The 21,712-nt window shown below is 49.2% G+C and overlaps 1 protein-coding gene across 2 annotated transcripts in view; it reads right to left on the bottom strand.

Annotated features, from left to right (window-relative positions):
* The window catches only part of Ksr2 (kinase suppressor of ras 2), a 359,141-nt gene that overhangs the window by 38,372 nt on the left and 299,057 nt on the right, over positions 1-21,712 (bottom strand). For both annotated transcript variants that reach the window (XM_029533454.1, XM_029533455.1), the window contains exon 14: positions 20,226-20,593. In XM_029533454.1, the coding sequence (XP_029389314.1) occupies positions 20,226-20,593 (368 nt within the window). The remainder of the gene's footprint in view (positions 1-20,225; positions 20,594-21,712) is intronic.

Genomic DNA, 21,712 nt, shown 5'->3' with positions numbered 1-21,712 from the left:
GAATTATTTCACGTAGGCAGCCTGGAAGAATCTGACTGGCGTTTTTTGTTTGTTTGTTTGTTTGTTTGTTTTTGTTTGTTTTTGTTTTTTTTATTGGTTTTCTAGGTTATATGTTAGTTAACATTCTTGTCAGCTGACTGAAAAATGACATTTTTTTTTTCTCCCGAGCCAATATCGTTCTCCTCCCACTCAGCAAACAGTGATATGTTTTCTCTCCCGGATTGCCAGCTTCAGGCCGGAGCTCCAGACCTGCGTGTGCGTGGTGAGGGTCTGTTTGCTTCCGAGATTAAGAAATCTCTTCATTTCGCTCTTAGAAACTTGCTTCAGAGGCCTACGAGCTTGGTTGCACCCTGGTCACAAGCACCCCTGGGAGGATGGGGGAGTGTGTATTTGGGGAGTCTTCCAAAGAGGAAAGCACACATCAGTTTTTTTTTGCCTGCAAGGGAGGAGGCCCAGGGGAGAGAACTCTTGGTCCACAGAATGATGTGGGCTCGGTCCCTGGTGTAGCAGGTCCCTTGTGTACCAGGCATGTCATCTAGCCCTTCTGAGCCTGTAATGATAGGGTTTGGAGGAGTCAGAGGGGGTAACCAGGTGACCACTGAGTCCACCATTGGATGCTGTTTTATGTGTGGGAGCCTCTGTTTCACCCGTAAGCAGGGTTCAATTAAGTCAGACAATACATCAGGACCGTCAACTGCTTGGCTCAGAGAAGGAAGGTGCAGCTATCAAGAACAAGGAGGTGGTGCTCCCCACACCCTCGTCCCCACACCCTCCTCCTGACACCTTCCTCCCCACACCCTCCTCCCCACACCTTTCTCCCCACACCCTCCTCCCCACACCCTCCTCCCCACACCTTCCTCCCTACACCCTCTTCTCCACACCTTCCTCCCCACACCTTCCTCCCCACAGTTTTGCTTATGGAGGGTTTCAGCTACTCGAGCTTGAACCACAGTATAAAGTGAGGAGTGGAAAATTCCAGAAATAAACAATTCACATATTTTCAGCTGCAGGCCATTATGGGAACATGATGAAATCTCACATGACATCAGTCTCCCGTGACCCCATTCTGCTCGGGATATGAATCACTCCTGTGATCAATGGGTCCATGGTACAGATGCTTCCCGCCCATTGCTCGCCCAGGAGCTACCTGGTGACCAGATCAATGCTCATGGTACCTCGGGGGTGGTGACCCTGTGATCCTTATCTTATTTTACCAAGGTCCCAAAGTGTGCAGGGGTGGTGAATGTAGGAACGTTAGAGAAGGCACGTCATACTTCCTTTAAGTGAAAGGGAGAGATTATTGGTAAAATATATGGTAAGAATGAATCTTCTATCTGTGACATTCTGAAGAACAAAAAGGAATTGGTGTCCGTTTTTAAAGTGTACTTATTACTATTGGGAGTGTGCACCGTGGTTTGTGTGTGGAGAGGTCAGAGGACAACTTTGCAATTGTCTTCTTTCTCTTCGATGTGGGTCCTGGGAATTGAACTTGGATCCTCGGGCCTGCACAGCAAGCTCCTTTACCTGCGGAGCCATTCCTCCAGCACCTATGTTATTTTTGATGTCGTACCTCAAACTGAAAAAGCTATCGGCAACTTGCACATCCAGTTCTGCATTAGGGCAGACAGAGCATTGAGTGGCGGGCTCGGTACCACCTGAGGGCTGGTGCATCCCTTGGCCGTAAGACGGATGAGAATAACCACAATAGCACAACACACTTGCCTTCCCCTTTGTCATTTCTTTGGCTTGGAACTATACTGTGGAGGCTGGGCTCGCCGGCCTGGGAGCTTCCAGGGAGTCAGCTGACTCTGTTTCCCATCTCATTGATGCCGGGATTGCAGGCCCACATGCTCCACAGTGCCTGAAGGGTTTCCTGGGCTCTAAAATCAAATCCAGGACTGGAGAGATGGCTCAGTGGTTAAGAGCACTGACTGCTCTCCTAGAGGTCCTGAGTTCAAATCCCAGCACCCACCTGGTGGCTCTCAACCATCTGTCATGGGAACCGATGCTTTCTTCTGGTGTGTCTGAAGACAGGGACAGTGTGTGTGTGTGTGTGTGTGTGTAATAAAATCTTAACAACAAATTCAGGTGTTCATGCATAGGAGGATAATACTTTATCAACTGAGCCATCTTCTCCATCTCTAATGACATCTTTAGAAGCTGGACTCCAGTGGTCTCTGGCTAGCGATCTGCTTTGCCTTCTCTTCCTCAAGTGTACTTTCTATACTGTACCAGGAATAACCTTTGTGACCCACAAAAGGGGTCACATGACCCTCGTCCTTGTAGGGTTTTTCATAACATGTCATTCTTACCCCCAGGGACCTGACCCCTGCCTGTTGCTCTGACCTCTCTGAGGTGTATCAAGAACTATACAACTTTACTGATGGTGACCAGAGGGACATGAAACCACTCCCAGGACAGTACCCCCAAACCAGAGAACTATGGATGCCCGACTTCTGGTCTGGATGAGATGAGAATACCAAGTTAGGGAACTACCGATTCCTCTGAGTGAGGGAGCAGGGCCACAGTGACTTCTAGTGGGCAGGCAGGTGGGGAAGGCTCAGCTCACATGTCACATCAGAGGTACAGAGATGGGTGTTTCGGAGAAGTAGCCAAACTCTAGAATGTTTAGATGTGTGGGCTACCTGACAGCCAATACTTTTCATTTGCATATTAATCAATCAATCAATCAATGTATCCATTAATCCATCCATCTATCCATCCACCCATCTATCCATTCATCTATATATCCATCCATCAGTCCACGTATCCATCTGTTTGTCCATCCATCCATCAATCCTTTGAGCAAATATGCATTAAGCTATTCTCAAGAGATTAATGAAGAAGGAATCTCCCAATGATGTTAACAACAGTAGTCACTAATCTTTAGCTATGCCTGATGTTTCCCCAGTGCACTTAATTAATCATGAACGACAGCTCAGTGAGGTGGGTACCGTGTACTCCTTATTTGATAGATGAGCAGCCTCAGGGCACAGAGAGGGTAAGTCGCTCGGCAGCTTGTCCAAGGACACACAGCTAAGCTTACCCTCTCTGTGCCCTGACGATGCTCAAGTCACTTGGTAACTTGTCCAAGGTCACACAGCTTAGCAGAGAAGGCTGGGGTTGGCTGAAGGAAAGTCTTCAGGGAACCCCCCTCCCCCGCAACCAAGGCTCCAAGCACCACAGTTCCCACTGATCTCACTTTACACACATGGTTCTAGGTCAGCTACAGACATCTTTCCTTTCCATCCTCCATGGATGGAGTCTTATTGTCCTTACTTGACTGGGAGGACACTGAGGCTCTGAGGATGCCCAGACAAATCCCAGGTTCCTTGAGAAGAAGGGAATGGTAGGATAATGATCTGTCATTTGTGCCCGGTAAGGCAGTGCGGGGCCACCTAGGTTGCCTCCTTCCCCCTTCCCTGGTTCCCTTGCAGAAATTAAAGCTCTAGCCTTGTCTTCTTGAGTGTTTCATGAAGTGACCAGAACACCTTCAAGCAAGAATGAGAGCCTTGCCACCTCTTCAGGAATGCTGAATGTGACCCCCAAGGGATCCCCACAAAGCTGAGCATGGGTTCTAGAAATGCCAGCCAGCCTTGCTCTTCCTGCTCCCAGCCTTCTGTGAGAAGTTTCCCACAAGCCATGTCTACTGCATGGGAAAGCACTGTCCCTTGGCTCGTCGATCTGAGTATATACTGACTGTCTTGTGTCATAGTATAAACCAGTGAGAGATTAGCCTGTGGAGGATTGTATTGGTTGTTACTTGATTCTGGAAGACCCACCCCACCATGAGCAGCACCAATCCCTACTCAGGGGCCCTAAAACTGTATAAAGCTAGAGAAAGTGGGCTGAGAGCAAGCAAGAGTGTCTTTATTCTCTCCACTCCTGATTGGGAACATGATGTGACAGCTGCTTGAGTCCCTGCCTTGATTTCCCTGAAATGATGGACTTCGGCCTGGAAAAATCAAACCAAATTAACAATTCCATCCCCTATAATAATTTTTTGATGGGGTGTTTGAAACTAGGACAAATGGCCAACACCAGAAGGGAGCCAAGCTTCCAAGTCCAAGAGATCTTCCTCAAAGGAACCAGAGCTCTTGATCACAGGCCAAAATTCCATAGCCATCCATCTCCCGTTAGAGAAGGACTTCAAGGGGCCTGACTTTTACACTTTACCACTAAAGATACTCTCGACAGGTTAACCAAAGGTTTTTACTGTGACAGAAGACAGTCAACATAGACTCAGACTGACAAGCAAGTCAAGTTTCGACAAAAAAGTGGTAGTGGTAGGCTAAGGTGTGTTCCTTAAAGGGGCCATTTGGAGTCCAAACACAGATGTCAGGGGTCTGAAGGCTGGCTACCTATCTGTTCTTGGTCTTCCTAGGGGTCCTCAGACAGCCAACTTTGCTGAGACTGTCCCGCCAATTACAGCTAGGTCTCTTGAGTGGGTTCAAGCTCCTCCCTGCTGTGATCTTGTTTGAACTACTGATTTGCTTAGCAAACATACTCTCTGTGAATAACAAGCAAGTAAACTGCAAGGTACCGTTGAGGGATTATTATGAGTCGGGAGTTAATGGGCCGAGAAGTCAGCAATAAGAAGCCTTGCTTCCAACCTGCACCCTCCCAGCCCCCACCAGCTCTCCACCACCCTTAGAAGCAGCACTGAGCAACCGCAGGTCCTACGAACTTAGCTCCTTCGTCCCTTACCACCCCTACTCAAGACTGCCCTCTTCTCGTCTACTGACTCCAGGTATTAATAAAAGGCAAGGCCTCTCCTCTCCTTGGTGTCCCCCATAGGGACTCGCCACCCTGCTCATCAGTGAGAACATCTACTAAGTTTAAACCAAAGGGAAGAAAACATGGGCCCCCAACAGCCTGTCTTTCTCTGGCAGGGGGCATCGGTTTGGTTTCCGACCTGGAATGTGACCCAGGCTGCTCATCCGTAGCTGTGCACTGGGATGAATTCCCATGGATTGACATCTCCACTGTTGTCTTTAAGCCAGTGAGACCAGCAAGATGCCAATCGTAACCTCAAGCTCTTCCTGGCCAGCTATGGTGCTTGCCTTGAGTTGACTTAAAGCACTGAGTGCTGCCTGCTTACATCATGGCCCAGAAAAAAAATCACCCCAGTTTTTCCTTCATGACATCATGCTGTATCTGATATGACACAGAACCCCAGTGGCTACTGTTTGATGGCTAGATAAGTGGGAAGGTAGATGGGTACATGGATGCATGGATGGATGGATGGATGGATATCTAGGTAGATGGATGGATGGACTAATGGTTATTGAGTGGACAGAGGTTGGCAGATATTGGATTGACAGGTACAGAGGTGTATGGATACATGGATAGATGAATGGTGTCTGCTTTAAGGTGGATAGACAGGTGGGTGGGTAGATAGTAGATGAGTGGATGGGTACATGGTTGGACAGGTGTATAGGTAGATGGATAGATTAATGACGTTTGCATTTATGTAGATGGACAGGTGGATAGGTAGCTAGTAGCTGAGTGGATGGGTACATGGATGATTAGGTTTATAGGTGGATGGATTAATAGTGTCTACATTTATGTAGATGGAGAGGTAGATGGGCAGGTAGTAGATGAGTGGGTGGGTACATGGAGGCATAGGTATATAGGTAGATGGATTAATAGTGTCTACATTTATGTAGATGGAGAGGTAGATGGGTAGATAGTAGATGAGTGGATGGGTACATGGATGGACAGGTGTATAGGTAGATGGATAGATGAATGATGTCTGCATTTATGTAGATGGACAGGTAGGTGATAGATACTGAATGTATAGGTGGATGGGAGGATAGATGCTTAGGCAGATACAGAAATAGGAGGAGAGATACTGTATGGGTAGCTAGGTATAGGTGTGTAGATACATAAGTGGTGGCTAGGAGACCAGAGGAAGAGGAGAACTCGATAGACTATTGCATGGATGGAGAATGGATAGAAGACATGGATGGATAAATACATGGATGGTGCGCAGATAAACAGAATGCACACATGAACAGATGGGGATAGAGGCAGAGGGATGGGGGGGATCAGTGCATGGATGAATGAATAGACAGGGGTGGGTGAATGAGGATGGGGATACGGGAGGATGGGTAGGAGGACAGGTAGATGGGTGAGTAATGTTTACTTCCAATGACTCCATGCATGGTCAAGCCATGCAGACCAGGAACAATGGAACAATACAACAATGCAGACCAGGGGGTGGGTGACTCTGCTAGGGACAAAGTGGCCACTGACACCATCATGTCATAAAACAAGGAAACCAGGAGCTGGAATAGATAAAGAAGGGGAGACCTTGGTCCCATGGCCCCCCTTTCCCCATACCCTTCTGCGTGGCTTCAACCTCTGACAGGGAAGCCCGCCTTCCATGTACACTGCCCCAGGTTTGCTCTCTTCCACAGAGGGGTGTGTCAAGGATGCGCCAGTCCCATGGCTGAGAGCAGGGGACAAAAGCACAAGAGAGTAGAGTTCCTGCGCGCATGGGGCTTGGCCATGGGGGCCAGAGAGTCTGGGAACTGTGTTTACCGACGAGGTAGAATGGTAGCCCTCTGAGCTGCAGCCCGCCGCCTCACAGTTCTGAGGGCTGTCAGAGGGAGCCCGGCTCGCTCCGTGAGGAATCAGAGCCTGGTGATCAAGAGTAGATGACAACCCTCAATAGTCTACAAACATCTCCAAACAAGTCCGAGGAGAGTCCTTGATCTGCGGCTGCGAGTCCCCGGGGGCTGCGCTAATAACTGCCTCAGAGGGACAGGCTCGGCTGGGGGCGGTGCGCAGATGCTCAGGGGCCCACCTCTGCTTTTGAAGCGGTCTGATCTCGCCCCTCTGTGGCTTTTCTCTGAGGCTTTTGAACACCTAGAAGAAACGGGAATCTTCATTTGAAGAGAACTCAGAGACAAACCTTTTGATTAAAAGTGGGAGCGACTTCTCAGCTCTGAGCCTGTCTGCGGTTGTCAAAGAGGGGGAGCTGACGGGAGGGCAGGGGAAGGCTCCCTGCTTCTCCTCACTTGTCCTCAGAGCAAAGGCAGACACGGGGACAAGGGTACAGGTGGAAACGGGGACCATGGGAGGGTTTGAGCTGAAGAAGGGTTGGGTATGTGGACACTGTTTCCTAAGTACCAAGTCACTTAAAAATGGATGCATTAGGAAGAGGAAGCAAAAAGAGGATTAGAGGCAAATATAATAACTCCTCACATGCATGTATATGAATGTCATGACACCCAACATTATGTGTAATCAACACCCAATGTTATATATAATCAATATATGCTGATTCAAATATATTCAAAAGACTCCATATTTCCACAGTCGTCATCACTCTCAAGACTTTCCAGCTCTGTCCGTTTTCAGATTCCTCTTGTCTGCTGGGGGAGACACACACCATCCTCTCCCTGCTGCACAGGGAAACACAGAGGCTCACAGAGGCCATGTGACCCCGCCAAGGTCACACAGCATGTTGCCAGCCCTAGAACACTCCTCTGAGACACCAGGCTGCGGCTCCAACCCTGGCTCTGGCAGCGTGCGACGAGGGCTTATGTGTGTCCCTGCTGCTCTGTGGGCTCCAAGGCCCATTCGTGGCAGGGGCTCCGATGAACAGGCGCCGCAATGGGCCTTGTGTGGTCAGTTTTGAGCACCGAGATGCAGATCAGGGTCCAGTTCCTCCTCACTTCAATCTGTGAGGGTGGGACTGTTATCTCCCATTATACAGACAGGGAAACTGAGGCCAGAGAAGCCTGAATAACTGCTGGGATAAAGGGCAAACTTACAAACAACTATCCACAAACATTTCTTTATAGGGGGTTGACTGGAGGGGAATCACTGCCTATTTCCTGGCGACCCACAAGGCAGGACATGTAGACACTCAAGTTAGAGAACTAAGAGCTCATTCATTAGGCATTTCAATCTTCCCTATGGTGGTAATTTCCCATAAAATGGACTCTATACCCAAGGATGCTAGAAGGGGTAACTGACATGAGCCACAAACCCTGCACAATGCCCGGCCAGGTGTCTAGTGGCCACTCGACAAACCGTCTCCTTAACGAGTACTCAAAACATCCATTCTCCAGTTGAGTCCTGCTTCCTGTCTCAAGGAACTGAGACAGGCTATCAACCCCCTCCCTTGGTTTGCAAGGATGGTGGGATATCAAAGATTCGTCCTAAAGTCAACGTTGCTCGGTTCCCAGAGAGAACACCTCCAGGAGTGGACTCATCATATGTCCAGTGTCCCTTCATGGTACTGTGACAAACTGAAGCTATTGCCAGTGTGAACTATTCTCAGGACGACCTCCCAGCTGTGCCCTCTATGACACACCCTCTCTACACAGAGACAGCCTCGATGTCCACCTGATTGGGACGGTGAGGAGCCCCACTCTTGCGTGACCCGTGACTCTTCCTGGAAATGGACATGGGGTCACAGGTGGAACTGTCATACTTTGCAGTGTCCCATGGGGCAGGAATTTGTTACACCGTAGGACCAATGGCTACCTGGATGCTAAGGTTGCCAGTGTCCTGAAGGGTTGTTTGTTTTTTTCAGTTGTGTCTCATCTGTCCTTCACATCCCAGGCCCTGGAACTCTGACTGTCCCCACACTGAATTGTTTCGGGTTCCAGGATGACCCTCTCCCGGCCTTATCCAGTCTTGTGACTCAATACCTTTCAAGGTTTCCTCTTCTGTCTGAGCCTGGGGCTACCACTGCTCAAAGTGATGTTCCCCACCTGCTACACCCCCATCCCTTGAGAGGACCCTTGGACCCTGTTGAAAACACCAGCCCCTAGGGGCTGTCTCGATGGCTTGGTGGGTGAAGGTGTCTGCTGCCAAGCCTGATGGTTGATCCCCGGGACACACGATGGAAGGGGAAGAACCAACTTTAGCAGGCCGACCACGGATCGTTGCACACATACACACCTGCATCCTAGCACTGAGGGGACCGAGGCAGGGCTCACACCTACCAGTTCTCACACACCCACCAGTTCACACGCCCACCGATGCAAATCCTCAGGTCTTGCCACGGGGACCAGAACTTCTAGATGGACAGAGAAGCAGTCAGTTTTCAGAAACCTCCCCTGGGGTAGCAGCTCCCAACCTGTGGGGACTGAAGCTTTTAGGGATGTCAAATGACCCTTTCATGGGGTCACCTAAGGCTTCGAGAAAAACGCAGATATTTACACTACAGTTCATAACAGCGGCAAAATGACAGTTATGAAGTAGCGATAAAATAATTCCATGGTTGGAGGTCACTGTCACATGAGGAACTGTATTAATGGGTCCCAGCATTATGAAGGTTGAGAACTTGCCCTAAGGCTTTCTGACACACATTCATATTTGAGACTCAGGCTCTAATATCCTGACACAGGTGCTCCTAGAGACCAGCTTACTAAGGTCCCCTGCCAGACTCAGAGGGACCACACAACCCCACCCTGACTCTCTTGACCCTGCTTCCCAGGCAAATGGTATATAGCAATCTCGTTGACACCGAGGGACACTGGAACCTGTAGCACAGTGGTATACCAGATAATCCACGCAGCTCTCTCCTGTCTCTCCTCTTCCCACAGCATCCCAGGGCCAAACGCGAACAAGAACCACACTGCCCATGGGCAGGAAGGATTTCTGATCAAAGAAGGGGGCATATAAATACTGAGTATTGCTTCTCTTTGAGAACACCCCTCCCGGGGCTGGAGAGATGGCTCAGAGGTTAAGAGCACTGACTGCTCTTCCAAAGGTCCTGAGTTCAAATCCCAGCAACCACATGGTGGCTCACAACCATGCATAATGAAATCTGACGCCCTCTTCTAGTGTGTCTGAAGACAGCTACAGTGTATTTATATATAATAAATAAATAAATCTTAAAAACAAAGAATACCCCTCCCTGCTTTTCCATGTACACTCTTAAGCACAGAGCAGCTACTTCATAGCAGAGATCATCAGCCAGTTGGTCTGTCTGCCTGTCCGTCTCCCTTCCCATCTCTGGCTCCCCTATCTAACCCAGTCCCACTTTTAACCGGAAGATCGATGGTCTGGGTGCATATATTAATACGACTATCGATTTTCCTTTTGTCAGTCATGATCAGGATTTATCTAGCCCCATGGGCTCCCATTGATCCAGAGGAGCAGAGTCACGGTGTTCAATCCATCCTCATACTCGCTGTGACAAACGGTCAATATCTATTTATTATTTGATAGATGGGCTTAATTATCTTAAACACAATCAGATGGGGCCAAAGCAAAAACAGAGCAGGGACCAGGTAATAGGAACCGGGCTGGGAAGACATCAAGCCAAATCCGGGAGCCCACGGGCTGCAAACACACTGGGATCAGAGCTCTATGTTAACCTGATGCCCTTGAGCAAAATTGCAATGGAAAGCCAATCCCCTGCCATCTGGTCAACCTTCCTACAGATACCAGTTGTTGTTTCCCTCTGCCTCCTGAGTCATTTGAATGGTCCTCTGAAGTAGATGCTATTCACCCCATCCCCACCACCATTACAGACAGACAGACAGATGAGCAGGGGAAGGGTTCCGGAAGCCCGGAAGCGTGTTCATTCCAACTTTGCCTCTCCACAAAGCCCGCCCTAGCGCAAACTCCCCTATCATTGTTTAACCACTGCCTGTCAGCAACACAGAGGAAACCGTCCTGGAACTCTCTGGAACACGCGTGAAGGGCCTGAGGGTGCCCACGCTTGCCTTCAAAGCATAGGAAAGCATCAGGCTATTTTTAACTCTGGGAAGTAGTGAAAGCTGTTGAGAACACTCGTGGTTCCAGAAGACGCCAGCTTGAGGCCTCCCCCCCCCCCCAAAAAAAAAAAAAAAAAACACAAAGCAGGCCAACTAGGTTTTGGAAGCCAGGACACTGGAACCTGTAAGCATGCCTGCTTGTTTCTGATTAGGACCAGCAGCAACGGTCCACACCATGGGTGGGAGTGGAACACATCAACCATTCTACCTGGAGGGCTTCTGATGTGAGGGATGCTCCCAGTGGGCTCTCTAATAACTCAACTAGACCATGCCACCTCTCAAGTCCTATCCTTAGATATTTTTCCTTTCATCTTTTCAGAGAGACTCAAACTTCTCAGGCTCCATTGCTAGGTTCTTTAAAAATGGGTCACTGGTTTCCTCAGCTTCTCCCAGGTCACCATATACTCCAGGCCAGGACTTCTGGAGTCTCTGGGCCTTTGCCATGCTAGCCTTTCTATTAGGGATAACGTGTGTGTGTGTGTGAACATACATGTGCAAATGTGTATGTGTGTATATGTATGCATATGTGTGTTTGTCCATGTGCGCGCATGTGTGTATGTGTATTTGTGTGTATGTATGTGTATCTGTATGTGTATGTATGTATGTGTGTGTATGTTTGTGTGTATGTGTGTTATGATGGCTTGTACATGCTTGACTCAGGGAGTGGCACTATTAGGAGGTGTGGCCTTGTTGGAATAGGTGTGTCACTGTGGGCTGTGGCTTAAAACCCTCATCCTAGCTGCCTGGAAGCCAGTCTTCCGCTAGCAGCCTTCAGATGAAGATGAAGAACTCTCAGCTACTCCTGCACCATGCCTGCCTGGATGCTGCTATGCTCTCATCCTCTGAACTTGTAAGTCAGTTCCAATTACATGTTGTCCTTATAAGAGTTGCCTTGGTCATGGTGTCTGCTAACAGCAATAAAACCCTCATACAGAAATATATGTATTTGTGTGTGTGTTTGTATATGTGTGTGTGTGTGTGTGTGTGCATGTGTGTGTGCAGGAGCCATGGGTCAAATATCTTTTCTCACCTACTCTCCATCCTGGTTTTTGAGGCAGGGTCTCTTGCTGAACCTGGAGGTCACCAAGTGACCAGACTGAGCCTGGATCTCTAGACTGGCTAGAGTCCTCCTGTCTCAGCCTCAGCAGCACCGGGATCACAGACGTGTATCACCACACCTGGCTTTCATGTGGGTGCTGGGGATCAAAACCAGGTACTCTGACACTCCAGTGACACGCCAATCTTACCCATTTGGCAGTTACTTGGTCGAATCATGGGCCGGCTCTGAGTCATGGCATAGATCATGACACAGGGGACTCAGTCAGTGAATGGCACCTATGAGCCCACGAGAGCATGGATCATCTTCTCAGAAGTCCCAGCTCCAAGCACATAGATCTGCATATGATGGATGCTCGGGGCAAGTGTCCTCGAGTTACCATATTGCATTACTATCACACTGTTAGCATCTCATTATGTCTCCTCCATCCCTTAGCCCAACCCCCGAGTCCAGACTCTAATTCTATACATTACCATTCCTTAGAAACCCAAATCAAAGAATTCCATCCCTGCTACACTTGCCCAGAGGCACAGGCTACACAGACTAGGAATATACATATATACAAATGGATATAATATACATGTACACATATACATATACATATATACATATACACATATACATATATACACATGTATACATATACATACATATATGCATATATACATTTACACATATACATATACACATATACACATACATACACATATGCACATACACATATACACATATATGCATACATATACATATATACAATACACATATATACACTATACACATATACACATATATATGCATATATATATATATATATATATATATATATACACATATATAATAGTTAATCATTAATCTGACAAGTACATGAAAATGGCTTGATTGGGGGTTGTAGATACAGAGGCAAGCCAAACAGCTGAAGCTCTAGCCCTCTTAGGACTGTGTTCTAATGGCAGGAAGGGGATTCAGGGACTAAAGTCAAAAGGTAAGCAAACCAACAAAGAAGCAAGGTCACTATGATCATGGTGACAGGAGTGGCCCCCATCCTTCCCAATAAGAACAAAGCAGGAAACAACATGGGACGCTCACTGTGGCCATGACTTTAGGTTGCTTTCCCAGCTATGCCACCCTGTTCCCTCTACAGGATGAGCCGTCTCCATCAGACCACTCGGAGCGACAGGTGCCCCAGCCTTTGTCCTCAGGTGACCCTTCTCGCCTCCCTGGATGACCTCAGCTACTGAGGCCCACAGCTTCCATCACCACGTCCACCCAGATGACTCACGCACGGTTATTTCTAGCTCCAAGCTCTCTGCTCAGCTGGAGACCAGTGGACGCAGCTCATCATTCCACACCTTCCCTTTGGATGGCCCAGCGCTGAGGGGAGAGAAGCCACTCAGCCAAGGGACCAGCCAGGGGCAGAGGTCAGACAGGAAGCTGAGTCCCCCCATACAACATCACCGTGTGTCATTCAGTAAGCGCCACACTGCGCTTCGTGTTTCTGGTGCCAAGAAAGATACCTGATTTCTCCCAGATGCTATTATCCCTATGGCCATTCATACCATCACATCATCAAAGAATGCACGGATATGGTTTGAAGCTGAATCGTCCTCGCACACCTATGGCTTGGAGGCCTGCTCATTTCCTTGCCCATTTTGAAAGTTCTGAATCTTTGAGAGCTGGGCCTGGCTGGAGGAAGCAAGCCACCAGTTGCGGGACTTTTAAAGGTTGGCCCCTCTGCACTTCCTGTTATCTTTCCCTGCTTCCTGGCTGCCACTGTTGAGGGACAGGTCTTGCAGCAAAGACTCCTGACCTTGTTAGGAGGGTTGGCCATGTGTTGACAGTCAAGCAAGCAGGAAGAGCCAAACAGGGACCAGGGGTGGGGCTAACCTTCCAAGGCTCACCCCAACGCCTTCTGACTATTCATTAAACCCATTCCATTTTTCCTGGGAGGAACACTGCTATTTTTGAGCCTCTCTTGCTATTGGATATAGCCAAGGGCTTTGGTGTGTGCACGGAGGAACATGAGTTGCTTGTAGGCTCATGGAAAACCCCCAATGTGAACCTTTAGGATTGCATAGGATACAGCTTACCCTCCGTGCCAGGCTGAAAACCATCTGAAAGGAGGAACCAAAATTGAACTTCCCTCCCTCACATTTTTAATAAAGAAACAAAAAATAACTCATCCAAAGCTACAGCAAACCCTTACATGAAAAAAACTGCTGTTGCCTTTTTGCATGGAATGTCTTGTCTTGTCTGTCTGTCTTTCTTTTTCTTTCTTTCTTCTTTCTTTCCTTCCTTCCACCCTTCCTTTTCTCTCCTTCTCTCCCTCCCTTCCTTCTTCCCTCTCTTCCTTCCTACTTTCCCTCCTTCTCTCCTTTCTTTCTTCTTTTCTTTTCTTTTCTTTTCTTTTCTTTTCTTTTCTTTTCTTTTCTTTCTCATGATACTGGGAATTGAACCTTGTGGATGTTACATTTCTAGCCCCAGGTCTTTTTCTTCCTCTGTTTTGTACTTTTGAGACAAGGTTTCACGAAGTTACCTAGGTTGGCCTTGACCTTGCTCTGAGGCCAAACAGTCGTAGAACTTACAGTCCTCCTGTCTCCTCAGCCTCCTGCAGAGGTGAGGGAAGACCTGTGTGTGTGTGTGTGTGTGCGTGTGTGTGTAGCTCAGACAGAGGACAGCTTGCAGGAGTCAGTTTTTCTACCATGTGGGTTATGGGGATGGAACTCAATCTGTCAAGCTTGGTGGCAGGCACCTTTACCCGCTGAGCCATCTTACTGACCCAGAGATGTCTAATTCTTATCCCTAATGTGATGGTTTGTATGTGCTTGAGCCAGGGAGGGCAGTATTAGGAGGTGTGGCTTTGTTGGAGTAGGTGTGACCTTGTTGGAGTGGACATGGCCTTTTTGGAATAGCTGTGGCCTTGTTGGAGTAGGTGTGGCCCTGTTGGAGTAGGTGTGTCACTGTGGGCATGGCTTAAGACTCTCATCCTAGCTGCCTGGAAGTCAGTCTTTCACTAGCAGCCTTCAGATGAAGATGTAGAACTCTCAGCTCCTCCTGCACCACGCCTGCCTGGATGCTGCCATGCTCCCACCTTGATGATAATGGACTGAACTTCTGAACCTGTAAGCCTGCCCCAATTACACGTTGCCCTTCTAAGAGTTGCCTGGGTCATGGTGTCTGTTCACAGCAGTCAAACCCTAACTAAGACACGTATCTTGCAAGAGATGTAAATACCACAGCAATTTTATAAAAGAAGAAACTGCAACAAGTGAGAAGGGAAGGAAGAAATCTGAAATAGATCTCAAAGAAAACTTTTGAGTCATGAGTGCAGTGTTTGGTAGAAATCACAGATGTCAACTAGGGAACTTGTCAATAGAACTTTCTAGAAAGGAAGAGAGGTGGCAGTGTTCATGTTGGGACTAGGGGGCCAGCCATGTGGTGACAGTCAAGCAAGCAGGAAGAGCCAAACAGGGACCAGGGGTGGGGCTAACCTTCCAAGGCTCACCCCAACGCCTTCTGACTATTCATTAGACCCATTCCATTTTTCCTGGGAGGAACACTGCTATTTCTGAGCCTCTCTTGCTATTGGATATAGCCAAGGGCTTCGGTGTGAGCCAATGGTGTGTGCACGGAGGAACGTGAGTTGCTTATAGGCTCATGGCAAACACCCAATGTGAACCTTTCTGCTTTTTCTCTTTTAGCTGAGGGCACCTCTGACTCTAGTGTGTGGAAGGGTAGGAATCACCTCTCCACAAACAGAACAAAAGCCATCTAGATCATCTTTATCTCTTATTTGTTTGTTTGTTTTTGCTTTTATGTTTAGCACAGGTATATGTGCACAGGTCAGGAGTCCTCCTTGCCCACCATCCACCTCTTTTGAGACACGGTCTGTCTGTCACTAATCTGGAGCTCACAAATTAGTCTAGATTGCGTGGCCTGGGATCCCTGGGGTCCTCCCCTCTCTGCCCCACCCCCCGTGCTAGGATTGCCGGCACATGTGGCAACTGTGCATGGATTCTGCAACTCCAACTCGGGTATTCCCACTACATAGGGAGTCTTTCCCCCCCTCCATCCCCCAGCATTTCCTGGTTTCAAGGCTTACTTGGCAAAGAGCCCCCACATCATACACGGGGCTCTCTCTGGCTGGCCGGGGCTTATGGGCAGAGTTATTTATCTGGTTTGTATTTTTAACAACCGCCGAGTTATCTCCTGGGCAGTAAGACAAAAATATCTCTGAAGTGATGACAGATGCCACACACATGAATCCATCGTCTTGGAGACGTGAGGGAGCAGTGACCAGAAAGAGGAGATGATCCTCAGCCAGGCAGGGGGGCCTCTGCTGATCACGTGACTGTTTATATAGCCGGGCATAAGCAATCGTACGCGAGAGGATGCTAATCTAATGGCGCTGATGACGATGGGCATTTATAGCGCCTTCCTCCACAAAAGTCACACAATTAAAGGCAGCCGCTGACAAAAAAAAAAAATCCTTTTAGCTGAGATTCATAAAAGGAAAGCAATCCGGCCTTTCTAAACATGAAAGGAACGCAAAACCACTGGATGGTGTGTGTGTGTGTGTGTGTGTGTGTGTGTGTGTGTGTGTGTTGGGGGGTAGAAAATCTTCATGGCTCAGCGCACCCTTTCCCAATTCTTGCACGTTATATTTAGGACACTCAAAACTGGTCTGAAGAAAAGAAACAAACTCGAAAGACACAAGCCCTCAAGTTAAGGGATGGGGTGGGGGTTGGGGGGAAGCAAGCTAAAATTTCATCCAAACACCAAGTGAACCATCTCCGGGAGCAGCTGAGAGAGGCTGCGGGCCTATTTGCCTGTCTGTCGGATCTGACAGTGCAGTGTGATTGGATTTGAAAGCCCGAGAAACAGAGGAGACTGGGAGGTGGGCATAAAGAATCTGTGGATGAGCTCTTGGTGCATATTGGATTTAGATGTTGTGAATGAAGCCCCTGGGATCTCACTGCTTCCTGCTCACAGGTCATCCTCACAGGACTGAGAAGTCTCCCCAGGACTCTAGATCCCTAGGGAGGGACGGATGGCATGTTCCAAATGAGGAGTTTTAAAAACTCCTCCCAAGGGGACACAGTGTTCACACCGCACCCCTATGCCTTGTCCCCTCTTACCACCGTCCCTGGCGACGTGTCCTGATGACCTAAACGCCAAGGAAGCATGGGTCATTTCTCCTGGGTGCTCACATAGGCGGAAAATAATCAAGTCCATCCAAGATGGTACCTCCAGCTGCTCCTCTCTGACCACCACTGCTCTGCAATGGGGATTTGAACACACTGAATCAACCAGCTGAGGGCAAGAAGAGCCACTGGCCTTGTCTGTAGGATAGCCCAGAACAGCAAACACAGCCACGGTACAGCCATGCTATGGTTGCTCAAAGTCCACACTCCTGTGCAGGACCTTTGTGGCCCTGCAGTGACCCAGCATCTTATGTCCCTTTTCCTAGTCTTTGCACTTGCTAGACAACCCCCTGGGCTACGCCCCCCTCTGCTTTTCTGATGACTGTCTCCTCTTCAGTCACTCTAAGCTCAATGCAACTTTTTATAAGAATGGCCCCCAGAGTGATCTAGGCCCTAGTTCCTGGAGATGCCGACCAATCACTACCTTGGATGTCAGTGGGGCACTTTATAGCTGTGCAGGTGGTTCCAGATGATCTGGGTGGGCCCAGAACGTAACCGTCCCATCACATGGGAAGCCAAAGCAGGTCTGACCAAAACAGTTGACATAACCATGGAAACAAGGCGCCCGGTTGCTACTGGCCTTGAAATGGAGGAAGAAGCCAGAAGCCCTGGTGGAAAAGGCAGTAAACTGGGTCCCCTCTTCTAGACCAGGCCTCCACCTCAAACCACGCCTCTACCTCAGACCACGCCTCCACCCCAGCCCACACCTCCACCCACGCATTCACCTCAGACCACGCCTTCATCCTAGACCACGCCCCCACCAGACCACGCCTTCACCTGAGACCACGCCTCTACCCCACCACACCTCCGGTTCCGGTTCAGACCACACCTCCACATCAGTCTAGTGAGTCTCAAGTCCCTTCATAACTGTAAGGGACCCAGAGTGTGCTGCCTGATGCCACAGAGTTAGGGTAACTTGATAGGAACTGAACACAGCAGCTTCCGGGAATCTACATCTGAGAGGCCTCGCTCCCTCGGTGGACGTATGAGGTCCAGACAGACTGCTCTCAGAAAGCTGCTGCTGCTCCGTGCTGTTCCCAGCAGTGTCGCAGACAGCTCATTCCCAGAGATCCAAAGCGTTTTGTCAGAGTCGGGACGAACACCTGCTTCAGCCCACTCATCCCACAGATGTAGAAACTGAGGCTCGGGAAACCCCACAGCTGGGCTGAAGGAGGGCGGCTACTGTCAATCAAACCCCTCACTATTGGCCCTTCAACGCCACTTGAAGTTTTCAACGCGAGCAACTGTGCAGGCTGCTGGCTCTTTCGCAGTCATTCCATAATGACCCAATCGTAGAATAATTTAGCCATCCAGATTTGAATTGTCTGCAGCTATAGTGACCGAATAACTAACTAGTTTATTGTTCATTTCCTGAGAGCCGAGCATATGGCTTTACAAGGAGACCGAGCTCAGAAATACTTGTTAGCTCTGATGATAATTACTAAGTAATTGGCTAGAACACACCATTGTCGATTTCTCTAGAATATGCCAGATAATTATCTGGTCTTATACTCCCTGTAAAAATAAAAACCAAGGTCCCGGAATTGTTCTAGTCAGTTGGCTAGCCTCCAGCAACCGATTCCCTAACAGTCAATCGTGTGAATGCAGATGATTAATCAAATTACTCAGATATCTGGCCGCAAGCAGAACGTTCAGATGGATACAACTTAAGGACCAACAAGTAGACGGAGCTAAAAGGGGCACGCACCGAGCTTTCCCATGATAAATATGTAATACCGCAACAACCTTGGAATGAACGCGTCTTCTTCAGGTTTCATCTGGCATCCTCACACAAAATACCAAATACTTCAGAGACCAATTATAAGTCCCAAAGCTGCCAGGGATGTCATCATCATCATCATCATCATCATCATCATCATCATCATCGTGGTGGTGGTGGTGGTGGTAGTTGGGCGCTTTGTGAGTTCTGTAGGTTGTCACGGCGTGTGGGGAGGGGAGCTCAGAGTTCTGTCACAGAACAGAAGGCTGCAGCGCAGCTGGGCTTGAGGGATGAGCAGCACATTTTCATAATGGGTCACTCATTTTCCAAGGCTGCTAGCGGGGTCTGTACAAATGTGCAATGAGCCACAGTTTGGGAAGAGGGAGGGAAGGGATGGGTCCCTGAGATCCATGGGTCACCGGACTTATATATTGCAAGTGAGGGGCTCCTCACGTCTGGGAGAGGAGAAGTTGCTTCCTGATGAGAGAGAAGCCCAGTGCCCGGAATGGGCCCCCCCCCCCCATGAAGAGGGCTGTAAAAATGACCATCTATGGTCCTTCCCCTACAGAGTCCGCCATTCGGAGAGCAACTTTCTCCATCACTTGAATCCAGCTGGTCACGGGAGATGCTCTGGTCAACAGATGCCAGCCGGAGCCGGACCAGAGGGGGCATGGAAAGTACCTATGCATTTAACCTTTGACCCCTGCCTGTGCTTGGGAACCAGAGGCCACCACGGGCATGACTGAGCTGGAGACTGTGTGCAGCGTAACTGAGACACCCCAGCTGACAGTACCCACCAGCAGATGGGTGTTCATATGTCATCTATAGGAGGTCACATGTGTGTGAAGAACAATGTTTTACATAAGATAGTCATCTGCCATTCTTAAAAATTCGATCTCTGTTAACTACCCTCCCCCACCCCACCCCCAAACCCCTGCAACCCACTAATGCAGGATACGCAGAACAGGGATGGCAATAGCTCCACAAACACTCTGTAAACCATCAAGAGCCCCGATCACAGTCACCGGCATCTCAGATCAGACTGTGGGGCGGAGCTGGCCCATTACTTGGGTTTATAAATAAAGTTTTATTGCAACACTGTCACGCAAATTCACCCATATATCATTTATGGCTGCTTCCTCCGTGCCCCCCCCCCCNACAATAGCAGAACTAACTTGCTGAGACGGAACCTGTGTGGCCTGTGAGGCCGATTCACACACAGCACTGGGAGTGCTACACAAACAGGCTGACCTATGTCTAAAGCAATTCACTCATTTTACCTAATGAGACACAAGTGTCAGAGATGTACGTGTGTAGGGTTTATCATGCCTGGCGGTTCCAGCTCCCAATGCAATACTCTTCCCAGACATCCCTAAGACCCCTAAAGGCATTTTCTGGGGGCTTAAAGGATTGTGAGAGAACCATGGATGGAGGACCTGAAGACACTATTAACATGCACAAAGCCCTTAGATGTCCCCATTGGAGCCCGAGGGACTGACCTGGTGATGATGGCCAAGTGGGGTGGGCTCATGCAGGCTCCCATGAAGAGCACCACGTTCTCGTGCCTCGTCTGCCTGTAGGCCATCACTTCCCGCTTGAAGGCCTTGAGCTGGTCCTCATTGTCCCTCTCTATGTCAATCAACCGGATGGCCACCTCACCGTGCCAGCGTCCGTGGTAAACCTGCCCGAAGCGACCCTTCCCGATGAGCTCGCCGATCTCTAGCTGTTCAAACGGGATGTCCCACTCCTGAAGGAAGATGCTGGTCTGGCTGGCCTTGCGTGGGAAGCTCCGGGCCGAGAGGAGGGACAGGTTCATCTCTTCAAACTCATCCTCAGATTCCTCCGCTTCGTTGTGGCTCTCTTCGTTCTACGGCCAGAAGGGTGAAGGCTCAGAGTCGTGGCCACCCCAGCTCCGCCCTCCCCAGGGATCTGTTGGGTGCCGTGTGTGCTGTACAGATCAGGATACATCTCCATACACAGACACGGCAGATTCCCCAGGTGTCTTTGGATTAGAATCAAACCACAGTGAAGGTCTTAAAGGAGCATCAAGTGGTCCCACTGTCTTGTGCTAAGAGAGGAGAAAAGCTAAGGGGACCAAGACGAAGGGGCTAGACTTCGTGGTTTTCACACTGAAAGTGACACCTGTCAATCCTGAGCAAACTGGGCTGTTGACCACCCTGGGGAGGGGGGGTCCTCATTCTGGATCACAGCCAAACAGGGATCCCTGCAATGCAATGCCCCTTTTATTCTACCTATGTGAATCCACCACAAAGATGGATGGACTGTGTCTCTCTTTACAGGACACGGGACAACCATCAACATGGGCTCTGTCTGTCAGCTTCCCCCGAGGGTGGGGGCGGAGGGGGGCAGCGGGTGGCAGGATTTGGAATTGATTCAAAGATTGGCGGAGGTCACAGTTCCAAGCTCTGTGGCTCTTTTAAGACCAAGTGTCTGGGAGACACCAGAGCAGACGACGTGCTGAACACTCAGAGCTAGTTCGTGAGTGAGTGTGTGTGTGTGTGCCTGTGTGACCTTGGGGAAAGTGGCCCACCTTCCTGCGCTCTCCTCGTCTCGATATCAAGTGGGAGATAAAAAGTTTCTCCAGGGGTTGGTGTGGAGTTGTAAATACGGTGATGAGTTGAGTTCTGCCGTTCACAGTCACCTGCCTGGCTGCTTATATCAAACTTCCTCTCAGGATGCTGGAGTTAGATGATCAGGCCCCAGCCAGATCTACCACATCAGCACCCACATGCAGGTCTGCAGTGAGACCTGGATTTTAACCATATGACTCTTGGGGTTGTAAGCAATTACCAAAGGATACGTAGGGTTGGTCGTGTCTAAACGTGGAGGTGACTTGCCTATTGGACTCTTTTATAACATGTTGGGGGCAAATAGGTCCCAAACCCAGTGGGAAGTCCTAGAGGCCCTGGTAAGATGACCTCAGAAAGTGATCTCTCCACTGGACCCCAAGTCTATTGAGCTGGCT

This window comes from Mus pahari, chromosome 23 (assembly GCF_900095145.1).
Source record: "Mus pahari chromosome 23, PAHARI_EIJ_v1.1, whole genome shotgun sequence".
Classification (NCBI taxonomy): domain Eukaryota; kingdom Metazoa; phylum Chordata; class Mammalia; order Rodentia; family Muridae; genus Mus; species Mus pahari.
The sequence above is the reverse complement of the archived record's forward strand: the minus strand, read 5'-3'. Positions and strand labels throughout refer to the sequence as shown.